The 25975-nt window shown below is 41.5% G+C and overlaps 1 protein-coding gene across 2 annotated transcripts in view; it reads right to left on the bottom strand.

The window, feature by feature from the left end:
* PTPRM (protein tyrosine phosphatase receptor type M) overlaps positions 1-25975 on the bottom strand; it is a 771664-nt gene that overhangs the window by 224663 nt on the left and 521026 nt on the right. For both annotated transcript variants that reach the window (XM_087438889.1, XM_004421085.3), the window contains exon 14: positions 2667-2799. In XM_087438889.1, coding sequence (XP_087295015.1) covers positions 2667-2799 — 133 coding nt within the window. The remainder of the gene's footprint in view (positions 1-2666; positions 2800-25975) is intronic.

Here is a 25975-nt window from a genome sequence, read left to right as displayed (position 1 = left end):
TTGTATCAAGGCCATGTGTTACTGTAGGCAATCTCTTCAAAAGCATAATTTATAACATAACCTCTGTGACTACCTGAGAGACCCAGGTAGAATAATGAATTAATCCAGCAGAAACAGACCTCTGAGGGATGAGTTAACATTTAGCTAAGGTCACAAGGGCAACTGGGTTAGTAGTTTCAGTCTATTCCTCATAGACAGTTTGCCAGATGACACAAAAGTCCAACATATTTCTACAACTTAAAATAAGGCGCCCCAAAGTATTTAGTTTGACTATCCAGGCACAGAAGAGCCCAGTGTTGCTTAGAATTTATATTGGATCATATTTAAAAAAAAAACAGTACAAATCACTGGTACCAAAGATAAGCTATCTATAAACACCAAGGTGGAGAGTGATGAAGAGCACCCAGGAGGAACATATATGAGGTGATGGAGATGTAAAAGAGGAAGAAAACAAAGAGAAATACGGAAAGAAAGAGAGAAATAGTTAGAGAAGAAGAAAAAAGAGGTACAGGGAAGTGAAATCAAAAGGAAAAAAATAATTAAAAATGAGGAGACTTCCAGCTATAAAATAAATAGGTCCTAGGGATGTCATGTACAGCACGGTGACTATAGTTAACAATACTGTACTGCATATTTGAAAGCTGCTTAGAGAGTAGATCTTAAAAGTTCTCATCACCGGAAAAAAAAAAGGAGAGAAATTAAGTGATGGGTGAAAAAAGAAAGAAAGGAATAGAGGATGTACGACAAGTGGGAAGGAGGAGTTGAAATGATGGGACCTATTAGTGACATATACAGCTGGGACCGAGCAACAGTTTGTGCTAGGCCTAAGAAGAACAATAAACATAAAATGAAGGAAGAAGTTAAGAAAAGAAAAACACGTATGTATATATATTTGGATATTAATTCATGCCTTAAATATTGTTGTTACACAAGGTTTTATCTTCATCCTTGACATCCTTCTTCTCACTCTATAGTAACTTTGAGTGACCTCACCCAAATCCATGGCTTCAGCTCACTATATGTTGATGACTCTGACTATGGAAAGTATTAGTGTATTAGTCCTGGTCCACACCAGCATATCCAACTGCCCAGTGGACATTTCCACTTAACTTTCCAGGAACAGTGAACTTAAAAAGTGCAAAGCTGCACTCTCCATCTTCACTCCCCACATATGCTCTACTTCCTAGATTCCACATGATGATGGTAAGATCTCTACTACGTTGTCCAAGCCACTAACTAGGTTCTTTCTATATTGTTCCTCCTCCCTTGGCTTCTGCCTCCAAATGGCATGAAAACTTACCTCCTAATATTTCTAAAGTTGCCCCTCTCTTCATTCAACCGGTCTTACTGATTTGAGTTCTTTTTCCTCCTCACTGTGCTCAACCCTAACATCAGAATGATCTTAGGCAAAAATGACCACGATACTACTGGCTTAGAGGCTATCAGTGGATTTTAGGACCAGCTCCAGTCGCCTTAGGCAACCAGACAAGACTTTCAAGACCTCACTTTGCCAACCTCTCCACCCTCGTCTCCTACCATCCAAGACCTTACTCCCACTCTATAATTGTTCCTAAACTACAGAAAAAAGGAACAAGATTTGAGAATTTTCTCTGTTTGGGAAAATTAATCCTATCCTATCCGATGGCTTCTTACCATCGATATTTTTATGTTTATAATTTTACATAAATTGAACATTGTATTATTAAGCAAGTTTTTACTCATTTCCACAAAACAAAAGACACTGCATATTTCTTAAGTATTGGAGGTGAGGATTGGTTACTACAGCCATATCTGTTTTTCTCCTTCCTCAGACTACCCCTCGGCTAGATGGGGCAATTTATGACACCCAACATGCTCTAGTTCTTGTCCTCATCCATGTCCAAACTCTGCATTTCTGTCAGGCTGTTCTTTGAGTCTCTTAATCATGGGGTGCTGTGCTAACTAAGCCCCCAGCATATGCCTGCACATAACACGGGCTCAATCAACTCTGTCATCATCATCATCTTCACCATAATGAGAAGAAAAGGTCTTCTTTCTCATAGCCTCAAGAACACCAAATACGTTAATACATCAGTAATAAATACTAAAAATTTCCTGGTGAATAAATAGCTTTAAAGATTCTGCAGACCTTTTTTTTTTTAATTTTTTTTTTTTTTTTGGTGAGGAAGATCAGCCCTGGGCTAACATCTGCCAATCCTCCTCTTTTTTATTTTTCGCTGAGGAAGACCAGCCCTGTGCTAACATCTGTACCCATCTTCCTCCACTTATATGGGATGCCACCACAGCATGGCCTGACAAGTGGTGCGTCGGTGCGCGCCCTGGATCCAAACTGGCGAACCCCGGGCCGCCGCAGCAAAGCGTGCGCACTTAACTGCTGCGCCACGGGGCCGGCCCTCTGCAGACCTTTATGTACCAACTTGTGGGAAGACAAATGATTCTGATGTTAACTAGGCATGATATGCTTTGCACGTTCATACAAAAATCACAGCCATTTACTCTAAATTTTGTCCCATAACCTTGAGTGCTTATGATTAAAAAATATCAACAGAGTCACAAGTGTGTCCTGGTCATCAAAGACAATTCAATGACTGAATGTTTTCACACACGTGAAGCAAGTGGCAAACAACGGGACAGAACCACGTCTTCGGCAACAGCTAGGAGCTCACCTTTTCTTCATCACCAACACAACTCCGAGGAATATAATAACGAACAGCAAGATGCCAGCAATGACTCCAGCAATTTTAACTGTATGGTCTGTTTGTTTCTCGGGTTCTGGGACTGGTTTTGGAGTGGCAGCTCCTGAAGATAAAAAGAAACAAAAAAGGAGAGACAGTGGGTAAGAGAGAATAAAGAGGTTACTTTTTAACAATTTTTGCTGCATTTAACAGAATAATAAGACTTATCAGAACTAGCAGACAGACAAGCTTTGATTTTTTCCAACAGCTTTCATACGCACTGAAAGGACTGTAATTGTTCACATTGTTCTTCAATATTTTATTAACCCATAACATAAGTTGGATAGCACACCCACACCTGACCCTTTTATAAGAGATTCTTCTCAAACACAGTTTTTTATATTTTTATTATCTCTATCGGCTCCCTGCTCTTTCTGCCTTTTAAAAACCTGCTAACAACACAATAGCTATCCTAAGCCTTTATCCAAATTTGATTTGCTGGAACATTTTCCTCAATTATTTTTCATAAACAAAGCAGTAATTCCATAACGTATTAGCCCAAACACCTGGAAAAGTGAGATAAGCTCATTTGCCATGCATTTTACCAGCAATTGTTTTTTAACACAATAGAGATCTTTCGCCCCGCCTTTGGAAATCTAAATCTAGGTCACATCCGGTAGGCAAAAGACTCCTTCTAAGCAGTTTAGTCACAAAGTGGGAGCAGCTGATGATCACACTGCTGGCACCCACATCTAATATCTGTTTAAATGAGATAGCCAGAGCCTTCCAGTGGCTACTGTCTTAGCTCTCCTGCTTTCCCATTTCCAAAACACCGTTGGTCCTGTTTATAGCATAATGTGATGGAATGTCAAATCCGTGTCTGATGAAATATCCATTTCCTCTGCTAAATGAGTTCAGGATGAAAAATATTAGGAATGAAATGTTCAATTCACTAAATAGAAGCCATTTTTTAAGGGCTTCTACCTTTTTAATCAGAACGTGACAGTGCTCAGCATCTGAGCTATCATGTCACCCTCACTAGGTAGACAGATCATCCTGAAAGTAGGAATTTTATGTCCAAATTTCTCACCTTAGAATTTTCTTCTTGTTTTTGGTAAAAATGTAATTAAAATTGAATGTTGGTACCAGCCCTTTCTACCCTTTCATTGGGTTTTCCATTTGTGCTTCACCTGATACTTGAAAACCTTAACCATCATTGTGTCTTGTGCATCCCAGCCTGGGCTTATTCTAGGATGAGTCATGGCAGAGAAACAGGGAGTGTCAAGCTATAACTTTCCATCTGTTTCCATTGGGAACATACAAACAAAGTTTCTTTCAAAAGTTATTTATATTAAGATTGTACACGAGACTTTGCATCCTGAACACAGCTGTGGCCACCAAACTGACAAGCTAGTCAAGATCAGGGGAGAAACACAAGGCAGGAGAGGGAGGGCCGTGGTCATCTGAGTTTCCACTCCACATGAACATTCCAGTCAAAGTGTCAGTCGTAATGAGAGCAGTCGTGATGCAAAAATTCACACCTTACTGAATACAAAACCTTTGGGATAACCTTTTATAGATGATTTTTATTTCTGACAACTTCAGAAGCATGTCCTGTTATTTTGTTTGAATGAATATCCCTCAAACTAGTTGTCCAGGTAAACCTTGAAAATATTAATGTTTACTATTTTTTATTATAATTACTTCTTAAGTATACCACTCCAATATGCCACTGGAACATACAACCAAGCAGTAGATTTGAAAGATATTGTTAACATTAAATAAATTGCTAGGAAAAATTTAAAGATAAAATGTGTATGTTAAACAAGATGAATAAAAAGTAAAAAAGAAAAAGCAATCCATGTAAAAATAAATAATATTTCAAATTCACAAACTGAAAAAATGTCCAATGTTTTTCAATTTTGATTTTTCTATCCAATTAAAAAACCTTAAATAAAATAAAATAAAATAAAATTGGTTTTATTCTTCCAAATGTTGGCATACTGGGAGCATGCCATTTCTCTCACTAGTTACGGACTGCAAGTTCTCCAAATGTATTTTCTAAAGAAATGATTCACTAAGTTTTTTGTAATTAAATTATGCCAGTAAATACAACACTTGGGAAGGAAATTATCTAGAAAAACTTTATTTAGCTTAAAAAAACTAAATATAAAAATTAACACAGATGCATTACAACCCATACGTTGTAAACACTCAGAAAGAGAAGAGTTTGTCCTGTTAATGGTCACATGTTTGCTTCTGTTGGCTAACAACTAGTCATGTTTTACTTTAGCCTTTTACCTAAGCTCTAGAGACCTGGTGAGTGACTCCACACATCCTCGGGTCAGGAGATGCCACCCCCTGTAGCCTTCCACTGCCTTTAGGAAGCAGGCAAGCACATGGTGATGCAGCCAGCGTAAGCTCAGTATTGTCATTCTTTAGCACTTGCTTGTAACTCATTTCAACTGAGAGTCAAGAAAATGAAATGTTCTATCTCTGCAGGACACGGTTGCAATGTGATTATGGTAGCAACCACGGAAAATGGAAGAGCAACTCAAAAAAGGCGAGGGGTGCTGCTGGGCACTGTCTGTGAGGGACCCTCCCTGTGGCTGCAACAGGGCACGGCCACCAGATCACTGCGGTGGGCCTGATTCTGATGTCTGGTTTAGAGCTACTCTGGGGAAGCATCAACAGAAACATAAGTTGGGATGAAATAAATCACAGCCCTGACCCATGGAGGTGTGGGCCCACGACCTCATGGACGTGTGTGTCATTAATCCCAGGTTGACTCTGGGTCTACACCTGAGAAGATCCATGGAGGTGTGTCATTCATCCCAGGTCCACTCTGGGTATACACCTGGGAAAATCCACGGAGGTGTGTGTCATTCATCCCAGGTTCACTCTGGGTCTACACCTGAGATGATCCACAGAGGTGTGTGTCGTTCATCCCAGGTTCACTCTGGGTCTACACCTGAGATGATCCATGGAGGTGTCTGTCATTCATCCCAGGTTCACTCTGGGTCTATACCTGAGATGATCCATGGAGGTGTGTCTCATTCATGCCAGGTTCAATCTGGGTCTACACCTGAGATGATCCATGGAGATGTGCGTCATTCATCCCAGGATCACTCTGGGTCTACACCTGAGATGATCCATGGAGGCGTGTGTCATTCATCCCACGTTCACTCTTGGTCTACACCATTCCTGCCTATGTCTGCATGCTCTGCCCCTCCATCCCTTCCTGAAATGGGCATCTTTATGTTCTTTCCTCTTGTGTTTCTTTGGAAACAGGAGGTTGTGAGCTGTCAGTCAGCCTCGGACAGAGGATAATTTGTGACAGAATGTGGTTGCAACTGATAGCTTGTTTTTGTTCCCCCTCACTCAAATCTATGAACTTAACAGTACAATTTACAGACTGCTTTTGGCAAAAGAATTGTTTTCATAATATTTTCCCTTCTCTCTTGTTATTTTCTTGCCAGGTTTCTAATGGTATAAACTTTTTTTTTTCTTTTTTTGTTATAAATTCTAATTCTTCATAGGAAGGTATTTTTTCTCTTCTACTGTGCATTTCGTTTCGAGTTTACTGCACATTTAGTTCCTTTCAAAGAAAATAAATTCAAATGTATGCATTTAACAGTGGGCATTATCTAGACTTGAACATATTCATTAAAATGATGAATAAGCTAAATATCTCAGGGAGATTGAGGACAAGAGGCTGCTAAAATTATGGAGAATGATCTTCACAGATGCCACTCCACCGACTCCTGGTGACAGCTCTGGGATTTTTGTTTTGTTTTTTAATCACCAAGAAGATAAAAAACGGTGCTTTCCAGTGAATCTGTATTATTTAAGTTTTCAGATATAACGTCTAATGTGAAAAATCTCAGGAGAAAGGGAGCAATTATCCACTGCAGTATTTGGTTGGTTTTCAACTTGGCAGAAAACAGTCAGAGTGGGCCCAGTGTTGGATGTTGAATTAAATAACAGCAGCCTGCCAAGCTGAGAACATGGTGTACTCAGCCACTGGGCTTGACGTTTGGGCCCAATTGTGACTACTGAACTGGCTGTACAGATTTTCCCAGAAGACCCAGGGATGCAAGCCCAGAGGCCATGAGGCCATCACCGCTGCCTGGAGCTCCTGACCCTGCTGCCCCAGCATCAGGACTGTCTCACCTTGAGAAAAGGGGAAGCCTTCCCAAAGGGCAGGGAGAGGAAGATCAGGAAGCACAGAGGGGCAGCTTGGCCGCCCAGACCTTCTGCCTGATGGCGACTAGCGCTAGGCTGTCCTTGAACGTGGCGGAAAAGCAGCAATACTCGTCATCTATTCAGCAGTGTTTGCTGAGTACCCAACTATGCGCCATGCACTATTTTAGGAAAACAGCAGCAAACCAATGGGTAAAACAAAACCTCTGTTCTCATGCAAGTTATATTCTTGTAAGGAAAGACAGACCCGGACGTAAACAAGTACTATACGCAGGATGTTAATCGGTGTTCAGTGCTGCAGAGAAACTTGCAGAATGGTGTAGGGACTCGAGGGTGGACAGTTGCTACTGAGATCGGAGATGGGGGGTCAGAGAAGGACTCATTGAGAAAATGACATATGAGCAGTGACCTGAAAGAGGAAAGGGAATGAGATGCACTGATACCAAGGAAGGAGCATTCTAGGCAGTGAGAAGACAAACTTAAAAGGTACAAGATGAGACTGTGAAATGATGAGGTGTGACTGGAGTAGAATAATCCAGGGGAAAGTGGTGGGAGACAATGTCAGAGTTGTGGGGGCCACCTCTGTAGATCACTGGAAGGACTTTGCTTTTCTCCCCATGAGATGGGAGCTGTGGGAGGATTCTGAGTGCAGGGGTGATGTGATCTGGCTTATGTTTTAACAGGATCACATTGGCAGTGGTGTTTAGAATAGACCGTAGGGTGTCAATGGTGGAAACAGGAATGTCAGTTATGAGGCTATTGCAATAATCCACACAAGAGCTGAGGATGGTTTGGAATAAGATGGTTACAGTGGAGGTGGTGAGACACAGTTAAACTTGAGGTATATTTTGACGATCGAGCCATTAGTATTTGCCCATGAACTGGATGTAGAGGGTGTTGTGGTACCATCCAGGATTACAGCACGACTAACTGGAAAGACGGAGTTGGCATTTACTGAAATGTAGAAGACGGAGAGGAGCAGGTTTGGAGAGGTAGGCGGGGAAATCAGGAGTGTGGTTTTGGACAAGTTAGTTTTGAGATATTACAAGTCCAAAGGAGGTACCAAGTAGGCATTTGGAAATAAAGGGGAGAGATCTAGGATTGGGGCATACATTTTGGGATTGTCAGTGAAAAGCTGGTATTTAAAGCCATGAGAGTGCATGAGGGCAAGGAGGAGGCGAACCGGGGGGAGGGGGTGCATCGTGAGGAGGAACCAGTAACGGAGACAAGGAGGAGCAGCCAACAGAGGAAGGAGGGCAATGAGTGAGGAGGAGGAAGCCAGTGTGAATACAGACAAACAGGGAGCATCAATGTGGAGGAGCCAGAGAGGAACGTGGGGATCAAGGGAAATACTTGCTATCTTTTAAGATGGGAAAAATTACAGCATTTTGAATGCCAGTGCTTACGATCCAATAGAACGGGAAAAGTTATGACGTAGGATGATGATGAGAGGTAGACTGGTGGAAAAATGTCCCTGAAGGGGCAGGCAGGGATGGGCCCCAGTGCACACGGGAGGTGCTGGCTTCAGTCACAGACAGACATTTCACCCAGAGGAACAGGAGGGACGACAAGCACATAGGCACAAAGGCCTGAGGGTGAGTAGATGTCGTGGTCTCACAGTGGAACATCTGAATGGTCTCTTCTGATGGCTTCATTTTCCCAGTGATAAAGGAAGCAAGATGATCAGGTATAACTGTGGATGAGGGAGGAGGTGTGGGAAATTTGGACAGAGAGGAGAAGTTTTGAAATAGTTGCCTAAGACAGTGGGAAGGTGAATGGACAAGGCTGAGGATGTACGGAATTTGCCAGTGACTGACTTTGAGTCCCAGAGGACACAGAAGAGTTTTGAGAGTGGAGAGAGGAAGGAGATATGGTTGTGCAGGGTGGTGAAGGGATGAAAGTCTAGGGGAAGAAGGGAGAGCTAGACACCCGGGCTCTTGAGAAAAAGGGTGTAATGAGATGAGTCCTGATGATCTCAAGGCAGAGTGATGTGAGATGTGAGGGCTGAGGTAGGAGCTGTGGGTTTATCCAGGAGCATAGAGGTCTAGGATCCTCTCCTCACTCCTCGTAAGTAGGCTGAAGGAGGAGAAAAAGGCAGAAGGTGGTACTACTCACAGTTACATCCTAAAGGTGGAGAGGGGACACTTGCTTGAGCAATCCTATTCATATGGTACGGCTAATTGCGGTTTTCACAGTCTTCAAATTAACAACTCCTTATTGAGTGAGTACCTTTTATGCCCACGGTGCTGTAACTAGGCTCTGCAGGGGAATTCGAGATGAGTAAGACTGACATCTCACCCTGCAGGGCACAATACAAGAAGCCACGTGAAGTCCCACGGGTTAGCTACAGAACCCAACTGGGGAAGAGTGAGGAGGGAGATCTGGAAAGGCTCCTTGTCAGAGGTGGCAATACAAATGGGCTTGAAGGACGGAGAGGATTCCGATAGATGGGTGAGAAGGATGCCTCATAACCCAAGGCAGAGAGGTAGGGAGCACAAAGAGATCTCTGTGATCATTCACTCATTTAGCTTGGCTGGAGCCTGGGTGCAGGTCGGGGAGCAGTGGAGGAGAGCACTTGGGTAACTGAGGTTTTATGGTGTAATGGGCATTGTTTACTGGTTGGAACAGCCTGTAATAAATTTAAGAAGTGAGGAACCGCAGAGGATAATGGAGCTGGGCCTTGAGGAGAATAACAGTGCAGTACTACATGGGCTCACTGAAGAAAGGAAGGAAGGACGTTCAGAGAGCAATGGGAAGGCCGCTGCCTCACCTCGGCCGGGAGCCTCCAATGTCTGACCTAATGAGCGACTGGATCTGAAAGGACACAAGGGTTTCACAGAAGGCACCCCCCTGGCTGCACACAGGCGCGCTCAGGTCTCAGAGGGCCAGGGACTGGGTAGATGCTGGTGCCATTTATGGAAATAGGTGGCCGGCTTCCTGCTGGGGGAAACGTGTGTTTGGGCTCAATGTTTGAAGTCAATTCAAGCAACAAAATACTCCATTCTCACAACATGCAAAACGTTTCAGTGGCAAACCAAACACCAAAATACACTCCTGGTTATTTGGGGAGAAAAGAGAGAAAAACGTTAGGGACAGCAACCATGGGAACTGCTGAAAAGAGAAACGGAGGAGGTTGAGAAACCTTATGAGACGAGACATGAGAAAAAATAAAAGTAGAAAATAAAATGAAAGCTGTGGAAATATGTAAAAATATTGTTTCTCCAAGCGCGTTTCAAAGACCACTGGTCCCAAAAGATATTCTACAATTTCAATTGAGGAAGCTTCAGCCACTTTGTACTAGCAATTTTTTGACTTTATGGAATAGAGAAGCTATTTTAATTAATTTTCATAAATTTTTTTTTACTTTTTGCAGAGGTAGATTTCTTTTCTTTTTCTTAAAAATAGCAACACCCTGGTTTTACAGATGATTGTGAGAAGTTCATTCGTGTCTTGCTGCTCAGAGAACTGGAACTCCTTGCGGTCTGCGTTTAGTTTTTTCAGTTGTGCCTTATTATATATCATCATGAAACATCTCCAAGATTTGTCATCTAAATTACATACCATTGTGTTCTTCCTGGGATGCAAGGTCAGTCACTGCTCCTGGAATAACCCACATTCACACTTTATGTAGAATGTGCAACCTGATCATGCTCTTGAGTTTGTAACTCTCCCTTTGTCCCTAATTTCCACCATTGGGCATGCGGAGCATGTACGACTTACAGGTTATAATCAGAAACACAATTTTTCACATAAAACTGAGATACTGGATTGTTTGATATATACTGTCTCTAAAAAATTAATCTGTTTTACTTTTGTTCTAATTTCATGGCAGTTACTGCTCTTGTTTATTGACGTGGCCAACACCCTGTTGGTAAGAATGTCTATCAAAGCCTTACCACTTACTATCCAGTGCTAAGAGTTCCAAGAGAATTATTAGTGCTGCTACTATTCTGATGAAATAGCTTTATTTTTTCCATTTGCATTTCTCAAATCATGGTCAAGTAATAAAATGAGGAAACAACCTGTCAATAATAAAGCACTATTTGTGTTCACCTTTCATGTAAAGTGAATAATCAATAAAGGGATGTGAGTGGCTGCTTCTGAAGTAGATGTTTTTGAGTATGCACCATTAAGAGTGAACATTCCCAACAGTTTTTTTGAAACCAAACTTTGAAGGCATTAAAATAAAAATCTACCGTCCTTCAAATTTTCTTCCAGACTTTGTGCCTTGGGTCATGGTCTAGCTTATGTTTGGCTCTTAAAAATCACTCCTGGGGGAGAAAGGACCACAGTTGCCTGCACAAAGTCACAGCTGTTTGCAACAACCCCTTATAGCTTTTTCTGCTACCTGAATTTTTCATTCACTATCTTATCAAAAAGTAAGTGGAGGGGCCGGCCTGGTGGCCTAGTGGTTAAGTTCGCGCACTCCGCTTCAGTGGCCTGGGGTTCACAGGTTTGGATTCTGGGCATGGACCTACGCACCGCTTATCAAGCCACGCTATGGCAGGTGTCCCACATATAAAGTAGAGGAAATAGGCAAGGATGTTAGCCCAGGGCCAATCTTCCTCAGCAAAAGGAGGACTGGCAACAGATATTAGCTCAGGGCTAATCTTCCTCAGCAAAAAGAAAAAAAAAAAGTAAGTATACCTAATAAATTCTATATGCTTGCTAGAAGAATGAGTATTTCTGAGGCTCAAAAAATGTAGAGTCTAGCAATGCAGAAGTGTGACATGTCTTTCACATGGCCAATGAGCCACACACACAAAAGGTGGCCCTTAGACATGTAACAACGATTCCTGGGGTCTTAGGAGAGTGGGGTCATGTAATCCTCTGACTCTCATTTAGTAAATACACAATTTTTCCTCAAACAATTAAGTTCTTTAATAAATAAGGCTTATATTAATTGTGTCATTCTGTTCAATATATTCTAGAACAGAGGTTCTCCAATTACAGACAGTTTAAGAGTCATTTGGAGAGCTCCTGAAACATGCAATGGCTGGGTTCCCCAGGTACTCCAGCTCAAAGGTCTGAGGTAGGTCCCAGGAATCTATATGTACCACTTTAGGGGATTCCCTACACAACATGAAGAAGAATCTAACTTGAGAACCATTGGTCCTAAATATCTGTGAGGAAAGTTTCCACAGACCATGGCAAAATGGGAAAAATATTTAATTGGGTAGTTAGTTTTAAAACACCTCCTGTTATATAAATATCTTACTTTATCAGTTAGCTAACTTCCTTCACTGCACTATTTTAAAAGATCCTTTTATACAATTAAGAGCCAAACCTATTGGAATCAAACTCTAGTTTCATGCTCAACCACAGTAAGCAGAGATGGAAGATATCGTTAACTGTAGAGGAATTTAAAGTCTGCAGACCAATTGCCCAGAAGCTACTACATTAGATAGGAAGGAAGAGGCTGACCTTTTTGAAGACCTACCTTCTGCATCTCACATAACTTTTATTTAATATCACACCATGAGATGTATTAACACTCTTTTACAAATGAGGACACTGTGGCAGCAGAAGCAGTCAGGATAAGTAGCTTGTCCTAAGTCAGTGAGAAGGGAGGGGATGAGGGGGCTACACTCTGGATCCAGGTGTGACTGTGAGGCCCACTCTTGTTTCACCGCATCACAACTTTCTCCAATAATACCGAAAACTCAGGTATCACTGCTAATGCTCTGGAAGACAAGACTCAAGTCTAAAACCATCTTGATCAGTTGTAAAGAGGACAGCCTGATAAAAAAATGAAAACAAACAGAAGTGCAGAACAATGAAATAAGGAAATTAAAATCCTGAAAGAAAACCAAGATAAATATATGAGGACAAAGGACTTCCTGGGGCTAAGTGCAGAAAAGAAAGGCCTGGTAATATAGTCAATGTGATTCTGAAATGCACTAGAGAAGCGACATGCACGTGATCCTTCCAGAGTACAACATGCTGGTCAAGGTAGAGACGCTGAAAAGGAATCAAAGAAAAGAAACACAAATGATCGACAGGGTAGAAAAGAAGGACTATGAGAAAGGAGAAGAGGAATTGAGGTCATTTATCTGACCAAGGAGAAGACAGACCAGCAGGTACCCTGATATTATCCTCCACTGGAGCTTTTCAAGAGTAAAAACTATTCCTTTTCCACCTCTGACTTCTAGTGATCAACACAATGTCTTTAACATAGTGGTCAACTGAGAAGTCTTTACTGAAGAAAAATCTTAAACAAATAGGAGGCATTTATAAAGAGAAAAATGACCACGTGTGGCCTGTGTATGTACGTGGAGTATTTTTGAACGTATAGGCTTAAACAAAAGCTGGAGTCCAAGTTCTCACAGAGAAAAGCTGCATCTTTTCCCTCTCTGTATCCTTAGTGCCTGGAACGCAGCATATACCCAATATAAGTCAGGGCAAGTAAGGAATTCTGGTTGTACATAAAGGACATTTTGACCCTCAGCACATAAAAATGAAACATATTACAAAGGAGGTTTATCTACTCTATCCCTGGTTGAAGAATAGTCACCTGACATTAGACAGGTCGGTTCTCACCTCCCTGCCCAATCTCTAAAAAGTCAGAAAACGCTATACTTTCTTCATCTCTTCTCCATTCCCACTGCCGTGAACCTGGTTTGTTTCTCTGCTGGACCTTTGTCCTCGACTCCCAAGTGGACATCCCATCCAGTCTCTTTTACACCCTGCGGCCATACTGATCTTCCTGAAGCACAGCTCTCATCAGGTCACTCTGTCATTTACAAAAGAAAACAACAAACCACGAGTTTCCTCATGCTTATTTCAAAAGGCGGTCAAGGCCTTCCATGGGCTGGCTGCCACCCTCTTTCCTAACTTGACACCTCTCTTCTGTCTACTTTCCTTCATCCACCTACGTTCCAACCAGATGGGTATGTTCAGTTTTCCCCACACGTCCAACATTTCCCTTCTCAGGGCCTGTGCTCCCGCTGCTCCTTCTCCATGGAAGCATTCTCCTACTCACTTTGTATAGGTTCCAATCCTTCAAAGGCCACATCGCTCAGATACTGTTCCCGATGGCTTTGTAGCAAGTATTCTCTTTCCTACCGAGCTGCTATAGCACCTTTTTTTACCTCTCTCGCACAGAAATCATCATTTTTCACCTTGAGGTCAGTTATTTTGGTAAATCCCTTATATCATATACTAACATTAGTTCCTTGGGACAAAGTGGTTTTACTTTTCTGCACTTGCACGACCTGGCCTAGTATCTTATCATGTGTCCACAGTAGATGTGAGAACACTTTGCTGAATCAAAGCTCTCTCACAATAAGTCTCATTTTAATTTTTCTGTCTTTCTCATTTGCACTCGCTTCATAGCCTACCTATTCTACTCCACTTACGTTAAAGTTCTCAGACACAGGGCAATGGGTATAAAAGGAAAGAAAGAGGCGGAAAAGTAGAAGTGGAAAGTAAAGACAACAACAGGTCCTATTTTGTGGTCTTTCCTCCACTGATCCCCAGTGTTTAGTGAGGGGTTATTAAGAAGAGAGGCATCTGCAGCTATTTTCTGATGACCTTTCATGGGCAACAAGACAACACGCTGAGAAAGAAGGAAAATTTCTGAACACTGGCTCCACTGAGTGTGTGGAAAGACAGCCAGTACATCAGAAGAAGAGTTTTCCTCAGTATGTTGCTGGCAGACAAAAGTCCTTACCAGTAAATTTACTGACCAAACTTTCATCAATGATACAAGGAGATTAATAGAAAGAAAGAGCATGGAAATAAATACCAGTGGCAAAATGTTATATTTCCAGCACCAGAGCAGTGAAATATATATTCATCAATGATGAGAAAGTTAACTGGGTACAAATCAGAGAGACAGGAAATGAGTATCTGTCAAGAATAAAGTGTTAGGAACTCAATACTTGTAATAATTAAGTGGCTATGGACCATTTTTCATGATCATACATGGAATTTGTTTTAGAAGTTTTTAAACTAACCAAAATCTCTGCTGGAGAGTAATCACAACGGACTTGGGTTTTTTAGAAAGCAAAAAAAAAAAAAAGAGAAACTTCTAATAAGATAATGCTAATACGATTCAAACTATTAAGAATAATCTTATTTAATAAAATGGTTATATCATTCCTATGATCCTGCTTTGGAAGCATTTTCTAACTTCCTTGTTACTCATAAGAGAAACAAGGCAGAAATCTGAAAATTCCCTTTGTTAAGCCCCTAAACTGGCAAAAAGACACATGTAACTCACTCCGATGTGGTCTTTACCCATGTGCATGTGTGTCTGTGTGCGCACATTTGTACATAACTATATACCAATATTTAAAGAAATTATTCGAAGACATATAAGGAGAACCCATCAAGTTGGTAATATCATACAAAGATAATTTTGTTTCTTATCATGTTTACCATGAAGTCATATATAATCTTGAGTAAAAAAGACAAAACTAAACCACTGAAGGACAGCACCTAGCCAAAATCCCAGAAAAAAATGGGCATGCCAATATGTGCTTTGACCAAGAGCTCCACTTGAATAAACTGTTATAATTAATAATAAGGCATCATTAATAATTGCATAATTAGCAATACCTATAAGTAAATTATACATATTAAACTGAACATCAGTTACATTGCTAAAGTGATGTATTGCTTGAATATTTACTAGAGAAAATAAAAAACTCATCCGAGATACTGATAGATGTGCTGAGCAGATGCCATTTATTAACTCCAAGGCAGGTGCCGGGCTTATTTTCAAAGATTGCTTCTCAGAGAGAGTTATTTACTCTTCTAAATGAAAACAACATGTTGAAGAAAACGCGTGATGCTTCTCATTCCCCTACAAACCGCTCTATATTTTCTTTTTTTTTTTTTTTTAAAGATTTTATTTATTTATTTTTTCCCCCAAAGCCCCAGCAGATAGTTGTATGTCATAGCTGCACATCCTTCTAGTTGCTGTATGTGGGACGCGGCCTCAGCATGGCCGGAGAAGCGGTGCGTCGGTGCACGCCCGGGATCCGAACCCGGGCCGCCAGCAGCGGAGCGCGTGCACTTAACCGCTAAGCCACCGGGCCGGCCCATACCGCTCTATATTTTCCCAACTTCATACCTTGTGTCTGAAAATGCCATTCAGTGAGGTAATCTATAGCCCTTCTAAAGTGCGTCCTCTCACGCTCTCCTGAGAATTGTGTTGCGGAAGGACAAACACGAAGAAAGGTGTCCACAGTTAAACCAAGGACAGTGAGGAACAAAGGAACCCCAAACGGCCAGGACAACAAAGGGAGCCTGGCCTTTTGCCTGCTGGGCTACAGGGAAGTGCAGAATAGGTTATACACCGCTTTAGGCTACTCTTGCTTCAAAGAGAGTAGTCGCCTTTGAAAATGCAGTAGCTTTTTCATCATTACCATCATCGCCATCATTGCCAGTAGCAAAATAATAGCCTGGGTCATGCTGATGCTGTTCAGTTCCCAAAGGCAGGCAAATGGAAAATGCCATGGGGGACTCATTACAGGTCTTAACATATGATACAGCAATGATGTTCCTCTCATGCTCCAGTGCTCCTGAAGACCACAGCATTCACACCCTGTTCATGTAAATAACACCCTACATAGCATCAAGAAATCCATTCATTTTCCTGGAAGTTCAATTTTGAACTTCTCTGAAGGTCTGCAGCATTCACACATGGGAATGGCAGTGGCCGGATTAATGACCTAGTTCTCTTGAAAGACTCAAGGGCCATAAAACAATCTTCTATTAGAAAAACAATAACAAACCACAAAAGAAGTTACCAGCAACTGCCAATTCCTCTGCCTTCACCCTGAGCCAGCTTTGGGCGAGGTCCTTTATATACGTCATTGTACTCATTCTCCTGTAGCCCACTATGAGGTTAAGAAATACATTCTCCCCATTTTACAGATGAGGAAGCTGAGATTTAGGACTGCCTTTGAATACCATGCGGCTTTGAAAATGATCTGGAGTCTAAACCCAAGGACCCTCACTGTTCCCTATGGGATGGTCAAAGGGAGGCCACGACTCTTAAACTTTTCCATCGTTTGTACCTGTAAGGGCAGACAAGAGAGGACAAGCACCAGCGCAAATCTGAGGTTTATCCTAAGTGGCCTACCACCGGCTTCAAATTTCCTTGACGTCTGTTGTATGATCTTTTTAAATAAATCACGCAAATCTTCCATTTTATTTCATGACATACTGATTTTTAATAAAAATAATGTTTTAAATGCTTTATCATCAAAGAAATAATACTCCGTGTGTGAAGCCCCAGATCCCAGCAGGGTAAGCACGGGAGACTGGAAAGCAGCTAGAGAAGCGCCACAGGCCCACAAGGAGAGCCACCTCTCTCCACTTCCCTTGGGGCAAGCTTCCCAGAGAGAGAAAGGCTATTTCGTGTTTTGTTTTGTTTTTTTCTGGTGAGGAAGACTCGCCCTGAGCTAACATCTGTGACAATCTTCTGCCTCTATTTTGTATATGGGACGCCACCACAGCACAGCCTGATGAGGGGTGTAGGTCCATGCTCAGAATCTGAACCCATGAACCCGGACTGCCAAAGCAGAGTGCACCGAATCCAACCACTATGCCACCGGGCTGGCCCTGAGAAAAGCTATTTGATTAAGATTATATGGTAGCTAAATTGGAAAAGCCACGGCTTGAGAAGAAATCAGACATTAAAAGCCAAACCCAAGATCCTCTCACATTAAAAACAATGACAATTCTAAAAGTAGATATACTTATGTGTGTGGGGGGGTAATTTTAACATGCTAGAATTTTAGAAGTTAATCTTTTTAAAGACTTTGGGCCTCCCTCTCAGGCCTCTGGAGACTGTGATGAACAAGTCTGGACACTGATATTGTCAAAAGGACAAATAAAAGGAGGCACTTCTGTTGAAAGGACTGTGCTTTTCCTCCTTTCCTTCTTAGGTCCTGACTTTCCCTTGATTCTTTTACAAGGTCAGTAAAATGTTTAAAATAAGAATTCTTTCTTCAAAAAGGAATTTTGTTTATTCTAGATCTAGCCTTGATATTTTCTGGATATGCTGCCTCCTCGACATCCTGCCGTGTTAAGGCAATGAAGGAAATTCTGACCTCCTTCCCATTCTGATTAAATATATTGAATCACACACACACAAATACTTCTAAAGAACTCTCATAAATACTAAGTATTTTACAGTATTCTAAAAATACTTATTTACAAGAGAGACTAGTCCAAAGTCAACCAAAAAGTTAATTGCTCAGCAGTACAACATGGCCCTTTGTCTACAAATTCTGAATGGAATTCACTGGTTTCCTAGACATAAAGCTGTTGGAATGAATTTTGATGCCTTATATTCTAAATTGTAGTAACTTTTTATAAAGCAAGTAAAGGGATGAAAATTAAAATATCACAATTGGTATCTATCAACATTAGTCAGTGAACAGCTACTGTGTGTCTGGTCTCATCGTAGCCACTGGCCTAAAGAGAAAGACCTAGTAATACAGATACTGTCACTCAGTTTTGATAACTATTTTTAAAATGTCCAGGCTTTTTCCATGTTTACTAATATCAAGGATGAATTAATTTAATTTTACTATAAAATTGAAATAATATATTTCCTTATAGAAAAGGCAAGAATAATTTAACTCATCAATGTAGAATCTTTCATGCAAAAATCTTAAACTATTTTTTGAACTGCAGTTATTTTCTTTTTCCCAGTATTTTGCATCTTTTACCAAAACCTTGGTTTATTTTGAGCTCAAAACTTTACTTTCAGCCGTTCTTTTGGACATGCATAATACAGCAGATTAACAATGAAATTAAAAGGTAGGATTCTAAAAATATAAAATTTTAATTTATGCTTTTTAAGCCAGCAAAAGACAAATACATTGTTTTATTTTCCTTTATCACATTGCTGATAGAAAGAGAAAACACAGAATAATCTTCAAAAGTTGAATTGTTCTCTTATATTGAAAATCTTTTACATAGAAATTCTAAAGTTTACGTAGTAAAAATGAAAAACAATACTATTTCAGTATAATATACATCTTTTAAAATATATTATTTCTGAAACCAAATGCTTGATATTTGACTCAGTATTTCCTTCCAAAAAATGCCAAGAAAAAAGGAACAGAATCTCCCATGGCAGACCTGCATCCTCTCACCATTTTCTTATACCTATACTGTTTTATAGATGAAATGGCCACAGCAAAATGACAAATATAACACATAAAAGAACAAAAAAAGGCAATAAATCACCAGTGACACTACAGCTCATTAAAATGTATTCAGCTGGTGTTGCAGAAAGAATGAAAATTTCCCCTCACTTTACATTCTTTCTACCTGAAAAGGAAATTTTAGAATCCTCAAGCAACCGTCATAAGAGATGCTGAGATTCCAACCAATTTTTCCTCGCACTAATTTTCTATATTGGCTCCATGGCCAAAACATATAGCACTGATACCCTTGTTCACAGTTTAATAAGAAATGCCCCAGATGGGGCACGTGAATTATTAATATGATATTGATATGATTCTGCATTTGGAAAAAACAGGATACCTAATTATTTGGAAAATGGTAGCTCTAATTCAACCACTATTTCCAATAAATTGATTATCAGGTTAAATGAAGAGTTTGGCCATTTTTACTTATAAGGAAGCCTAAAGGAGGCATTTTCTTCACTTAATTTTTACCCAAAATTCCCTCAAAAGGTCAAATCAAAGCTCCTGGCACTGATAAAGACTGGTGTCATATAGGTATTACATTTTAGAGTAAAACTGCATATATGTTAACTCATTTCATTATGCACTTATCATTATTACAAATAGTTCAAGATATTGGTAAGTTCACTGAAGTGGAATATTTATTCAACTGTTTATGTTGGTCTTAACAAAGATGATAAACATAAGTTCCTTGAGAGCAGAGAGCGCACGTTACACTTCTCTGAGTTCTCCTCATCTCTTACGCAGAGCTAATTACACACCATGCTCTTGAAGAAGAGGAGAAGCCCTTGAAGGTCAAGGATGCACGAGTGAGCGCCTCCCTCCTACAGTACAGGCAGGGAATGTGCGTGGAGCAGCGAGAGCTGAGCTCCTTAAAGCTGAGTAGTTCAGGGATTGAAAAGTTGTAACTTTCATTTCTATCAGAACTGAACTGTACACACTTTAGAAAAGTGTCCAACGGGAGGCTGACCCTGGGAGGTCTGTGTGACACTTGGTCCAGCCACACCTCCCCAAGTCCTACTCATCCTGACGGTAGTCACAGTCAGGGGCTCCTCTGCGGTAGGGATGTTATTTAAGAAAAAAAGAAAGTGGTGTGGAAATTAGTTTACACTTTGAAGGCAATTTTATCATTTACAAATGAATTCATTCCATCCGAAATTTACAGCTGGTCTCTGAGTGCCTTCCAAGTGCCAAGCACTGAGTGGCAGGTGTGGAAAGTATAAAGATATATAAAATACGGCCCCTGTAATAGCAGATAAAAATATTTCTACACATATTTCATAGTACACAAAATTAACAATCTCCCATACAACACTTTACGAGTCTAATGACTAAACTCTTGACAGGGAAAACTGTACCTGTCTGCAGCTAAAGGCGGTGAGGTTTTATCTCAGTGCCCACATTCAAACAATACTGCTGAGTTTTGTTATCTATTCTCTTCTTTGCCATTTTTGATTCATATGCATACCCCAGTAAACAGCTTTCAAAAGAAATGAAGTGGATACCTCAGGCAAGAGGTTGAATGAAACCAGTCCATCTCGAAGGTACTCAAAGTGTTCCTTTGATAGGTTTGAACCTGGTCCTTAAATTCCCTACCATGTGCCCTTCCATGCTGACTGTAGATTATCAATAACCCAGGACTTATTATCAATAACCCAGGTACTTAGATGGTATTAATTTCCTGGCATTTAGCTCTTCTATTCATATCCACTCATTCTGTTCTTTTCTTCTAGGCTGGAAGACAACCTTCCATTTCTTAGAGTTTTACTCACGTCTTTTGGCCTCTTTCATCTCTCCTCCAATGTTCCTCGTGTGGCTGGAGTGTATAGGGCAAACTTGAACCTGTCTGCCCCTCCTGAAAACACATCAATTGCTTCCTACCACTCCTGGGATCAAGACCAAAGTCCTTAATGTAACTTACAAGGTCACAGTCGGCCTCTGTCTGCCTGTACAACCTGACTGCTCACCACACATCCTTCTAGCCATGATGGCCTTTTTGCAATTCTTCATTCTTGGTCATGCTAATTCCCAGTGCAGGGCCTTTGCACCTGTTGTTCCTGCCACTGACTGAGCTAAAAGTTCAATGAACAATCCCACTGTCTTCAAGCCGTATCTAGTGCTGCAAGCTACTCAATGTGACTAAGATCTGATTTTAGTTACGTCTTCATCTTACAAATAGAGACCCTTGGGTCCACAGAGGGACCAACACCGTCTATCTGCATTTAGGCCTGCCCCTGCTATGGCTCATAAAGTGTACCAAGGACCACTGGCTGGGTCTGACAGGTGGAGGAAGAGAAGGGGACGGATGTAGTCTGGGAGTAGGAGCAAAACAGATAATGTTGGTGTGAGTGGGCCGGCCACTCTCTAAACAGTTAAATTAAAATTAAACCCTTCTTATAGCCCTTGCCAAAAGAAATGGCTGATTAAAATTGTACTTTTGGGGGCCAGCCCGGTGGCGCAAGCGGTTAAGTGCGCACGTTCCGCTGCGGCGGCCCGGGGTTCGCCGGTTCGGATCCTGGGTGCGCACCGATGCACCGCTTGTTAAGTCATGCTGTGGCGGCGTCCCATATAAAGTGGAGGAAGATGGCCATGGATGTTAGCCCAGGGCCAGTCTTCCTCAGCAAAAAAGAGGAGGATTGGCATTGGATGTTAGCTCAGGGCTGGTCCTCCTCACAAAAAAAAAAAAAAAAAAATTGTGCTTTTGTAAATGGGTTGAAAAACCATGGGTCTGTTTTACTTGCAATGGAAAGGTCTAGCGAATTTAGAAAATAAATACTATAAAGAAGAGACATCTTGCAACTAGCATAAAATCAGTCAAAATTATGTAAAATAAACCAATTTCAAAAGATTTCTGTCCTCATTCAAAATCTGTTCAAAATTTACTGATGATAGTGATGAAAGCTATGAAATACCTGGGAATAAATTTAACAAGGAACATCATCAACTGTTCAGTCATTCAGTAAATAATTCTGAACACCTGCTGGTGCCTGCGGGGCCACGCTGGGAACAAGACAGATGGACAAAGCCCTGCTCCCACCACATTCTAGGAGGGAGACATAAGTCATCAGGGAACTTCAAAAAGAGGCAGAGTGTGGGGCTGCCCCGTGGCTTAGCAGTTAAGTGAGTGTGCTCTGCTACTGGCGGCCGGGGTTCGGATCCCAGGCACGCACCGACGCACCGCTTCTCCGGCCATGCTGAGGCGGCGTCCCCCATACAGCAACTAGAAAGATGTGCAACTGTGACATACAACTATCTATCGGGGCTTTTTGTCCCCAAAAAGGGGAAAAAAAAGGGAGGAGGTTTGGCAATAGATGTTATCTCAGGGCTGGTCCTCCTCAACAAAAAGAGGAGGATTGGCATGGATGTTAGTTCACGGCTGATCTTCCTCACCAAAAAAAAAAAAAAAAAAAAACGAGGCAGAGTGACAGGCTAGATGGCTAGATGGTGGCTGGGGGCCAACAGGGCCATTGCACTTCAGGATGGTGTAGGGAGGCCTCTCCGAGCAAATGCCATTCACGCTGAATCCCGACTGTTGAGGAGCTGGTAACATGAAGACTGGGGGTTGAGGTTTCAGGCAGAGAGAGCAGCAAGTACAAAAGCTGGCACACAATCCAGAGCGGTGTTTTGGAGAAACAGAAGAAGATCAGTACTGAGCGTGGGAAAGTGGTAGGAGAAGAGGGCCAAGCGAGAGACCAGGGCCCGACCACGCAGCCCTTCATGCTGGGACACAAAGTTTGGAATTTATTCTAAGTGCAGTAGGAAACTATTTGAAGGCTTTAAGAAGAGGGGTGATGGGACCAGATTTCAATTTTTAAAAAGTCAGTCCAACTGTTATGCGGCAAATGAATTAACAGGGGGCTATGAGAGTAAGTTGGAGACCAGTCAAAGTGCCTGTGCAGTGGTCTAGGCTGGGCAGTGGCCGTGAGAAGGGGAGATGTCAGTGGACCCAGAGCGTACTTTGGAGGGAAACCTGACAAGACTGCCTAATATAGAAAACTCCAAATTTGTATTAGAAGTCTTGTAACAAGATCTGAATTAATGGAGAAATCTATCATATTTCCACAGTCACGACAGTGTATAAATTTACTAAGATTCCAACGAGAATCCCAGGGGCATTTTGTGGCCTTCACTGCCTAGTGTGTACCAGGCCACCTTCTCGGTGCCTAGGATATGTCTGAACACAGCAGATGAAGATTCCTGCCCTCAGGTGGCTTATGTTTTAGGAAGGGGCAAGACAGTAGCAGTAAACATGACAAATAAGCACAGAATGTGCTAAGTGCTATAAAAAAGGAGAAAGTAGCAGGGTAAGGGGACAGATTGTGTCGAAGGGACGGGAAAAGGAATCAAGGCAGGCTGTCGTGTTAAGAAGGGTGAGTATTCAAGGCAGACTTCATTGAGAAGGTGGGTTTGAGCGTAACGGTAGGAGGAGAGAGGGTTAGCCAAGTGTGTATCAGGGAAGAATATTCCCAAGCAAGTGAAAAGCTGGAGCAAAGCCTGAAGGTGGGCACGCAGCTGATGTGTTCAAAGAACAACGGGGGCAGTGCGACTGGTGTGAAATGAGGAGGAGGGAGCAAGGGGAGAGGAGTTAAAACGGTCGGGGCCAGTCATTTAACGCCATGTAGACCAGGGTAAGGACTGATAGGTAGACATGGAAAGATAAGAGGTGAGGGATTTTTGACAAAGAATTAGGAGAGAATTCTAGTTTTATCACATAATAAAATATCATAAAAGCCAGTAAAATCAAAAGATTATGATAATAGCATAGAAAGAGACAAAGAGCACCATAACAGAATCTGTATGTGAGAACTTAATAAATGACAATGTGTATTTCAATTTTATGAGAAAATAATTGTTTATTTAATAATGACAGCCAGCCTAACTGGTTGTTTATCTGGAAAAATGCTAGATCTCTCCCCCGGCAACACTCCACACCATGTCAGTGGTAATTTTTAAATGATTCGAGAGCTAAAATTCAGGGTTATGGCTGAATAACCCGAGAGATGTGATCTTCTTAAGCAAAACAAAAACCTTGGAGAAACAGAGGAAAATGGAAACATATTTGATTATCTAAAAATGAAAACTTCTTTATGACAAAAGACAATAAACAAAGTCACAAGAACAGTGATTGGCAGGAGTAAGCATGGACAGATCCAGAAGAAGAAGTGCGAATGGCCAGCAAACACAGATCCCCAGCTTCAGGAGAAGTCACTGGAGTTCCATCTTCACCCACCACACTGGAAACTTAGGTTGTCAACACCCAGTGCAGGCAGAGCTGTGGGAAAGGGGCCCTCAGATACTTGGTGGGAGGGGCAACTGCTACCATTTGAGAGGACAGTAATCTGATCAGCTCTACATAAACAATTGCCCTTTGACCCATATTTGGGAATCACTTAGAAATAAAAGTTATAATGGAAAGAATACATACAGAAGGTTCTTTATCCTAGTTTTTTGTTGTTGTTAGTAGGAAAAGACTGATGAAAATATGAATGTCCATTAAAAAGGGGCTGCATGAATAGATCACATTACATCCATACAGAGGAACAATATTCAACTGTTAAAAAGGGTGTCTTAGGTTGATATATATTGGCTTGAAAGGAAATTCATGACATATTAAGGGAAAACCGTGAATTGCAGAGTTAAGTATACGGATGGTGATGAAGAAACTGTGTATACGTTTGTATACTTTTACATGCATAGAGAGAAAGGTGTGGAAGGTTCAAAACCTGGATGAGGCTAGTGTAGACACAGGGTGAACTTTTCCAGTATATCTGAGTTTTTATAAGTTTTGTTCACTGAGCTATCCCAAGACCCTAGCACAGTGTCTAGCATATAGCAGATACTCAGGAAATATGTGCTCAATGAATCAAGAAAGAAATGAAAGTCTGCATTCTTCCCACAATTTAAAAAAATGTGTTAAGATAGAATAACAATGATCTAACATTTGCTGAGGGTTTACTAAGTATTCTATTTGTTCATTTAATCCTGACAACAACTTTATGAGTGGGTAAAACTATAATTCCCACTTCACAGATGAGCAAACCGAGGAACAGAGATGCTAAGTAACTTGCCCAAGGTCACTCTGCTGGTAAGGGGCACACTGGGATTTGGATCCAAGCACTTTAGCTCTAGAGCCCATCTTCTTACCTCCCATGCTACCCACAGCTGTTCTAAACTGAAGCTGCTGCCCAGTCAGGAAGCCTGTGGCCTTTCCACGGAACCCCACAGAGCACTGTTTGAGAATCACTGGACCAGACACTTTATAGGGTTTCCACTTCTGATGGTCTATGATATGGCAACTGACGAATGAGCGTTTGTGGAATGAAGGATTTGAGATGCTTGCCTTCCCCAGTGTACCCCTCCATCCATAGTCACCACCAAATTTAGATCCTAATTTAGCCTCCCTGCCTAGTTTTGAGATAGGTAGCTAGGGAGACATGAGTGGGAGATCATAATTGGAGTCTCTGCTGCATCAGTGGAGCGTCTTCCTGGCACCCAGACAAGAGCGGGGAATCACAGCTGGAGACCTTGCTACATCAGTGAAGCGCCTTGCTGGCATCCCCACAAGATAGTCATAGCACCAGAGTCTGAGACCTTCAACAAGTGCACAAAACAAAGCCTTCTGCTCTACACCTCTAGAGGACATTGACCTTTCTTTAATTTACATATGAATTCCATATGCATTAGCTGCCCCTTCCTTGGGGGGAGGACTGCCAGGACAGTTCCTTAGACTCCCCTAAAAGGTCAAAAACTCCCCCTCCCGACGTGTGGGTAGAGGAAAAACCATTATTGGCTGATAACCAGATAATGCAAATTCCCTTTAAACAGCCCAAATAAAAATAAAACTAACCCAAGACATAGGGCAGATGCGTTCCCTGGCACTGCCCACTCCTCACTTGGAGTGTATCTGACCTTTCCTCCAAT

This window comes from Ceratotherium simum, chromosome 14, assembly GCF_057802395.1.
Source record: "Ceratotherium simum simum isolate JZ-2026a chromosome 14, ASM5780239v1, whole genome shotgun sequence".
In the NCBI taxonomy this organism is placed as follows: domain Eukaryota; kingdom Metazoa; phylum Chordata; class Mammalia; order Perissodactyla; family Rhinocerotidae; genus Ceratotherium; species Ceratotherium simum.
Note: the sequence above shows the minus strand (reverse complement) of the source record. Positions and strands in the feature narration are given on the sequence as shown.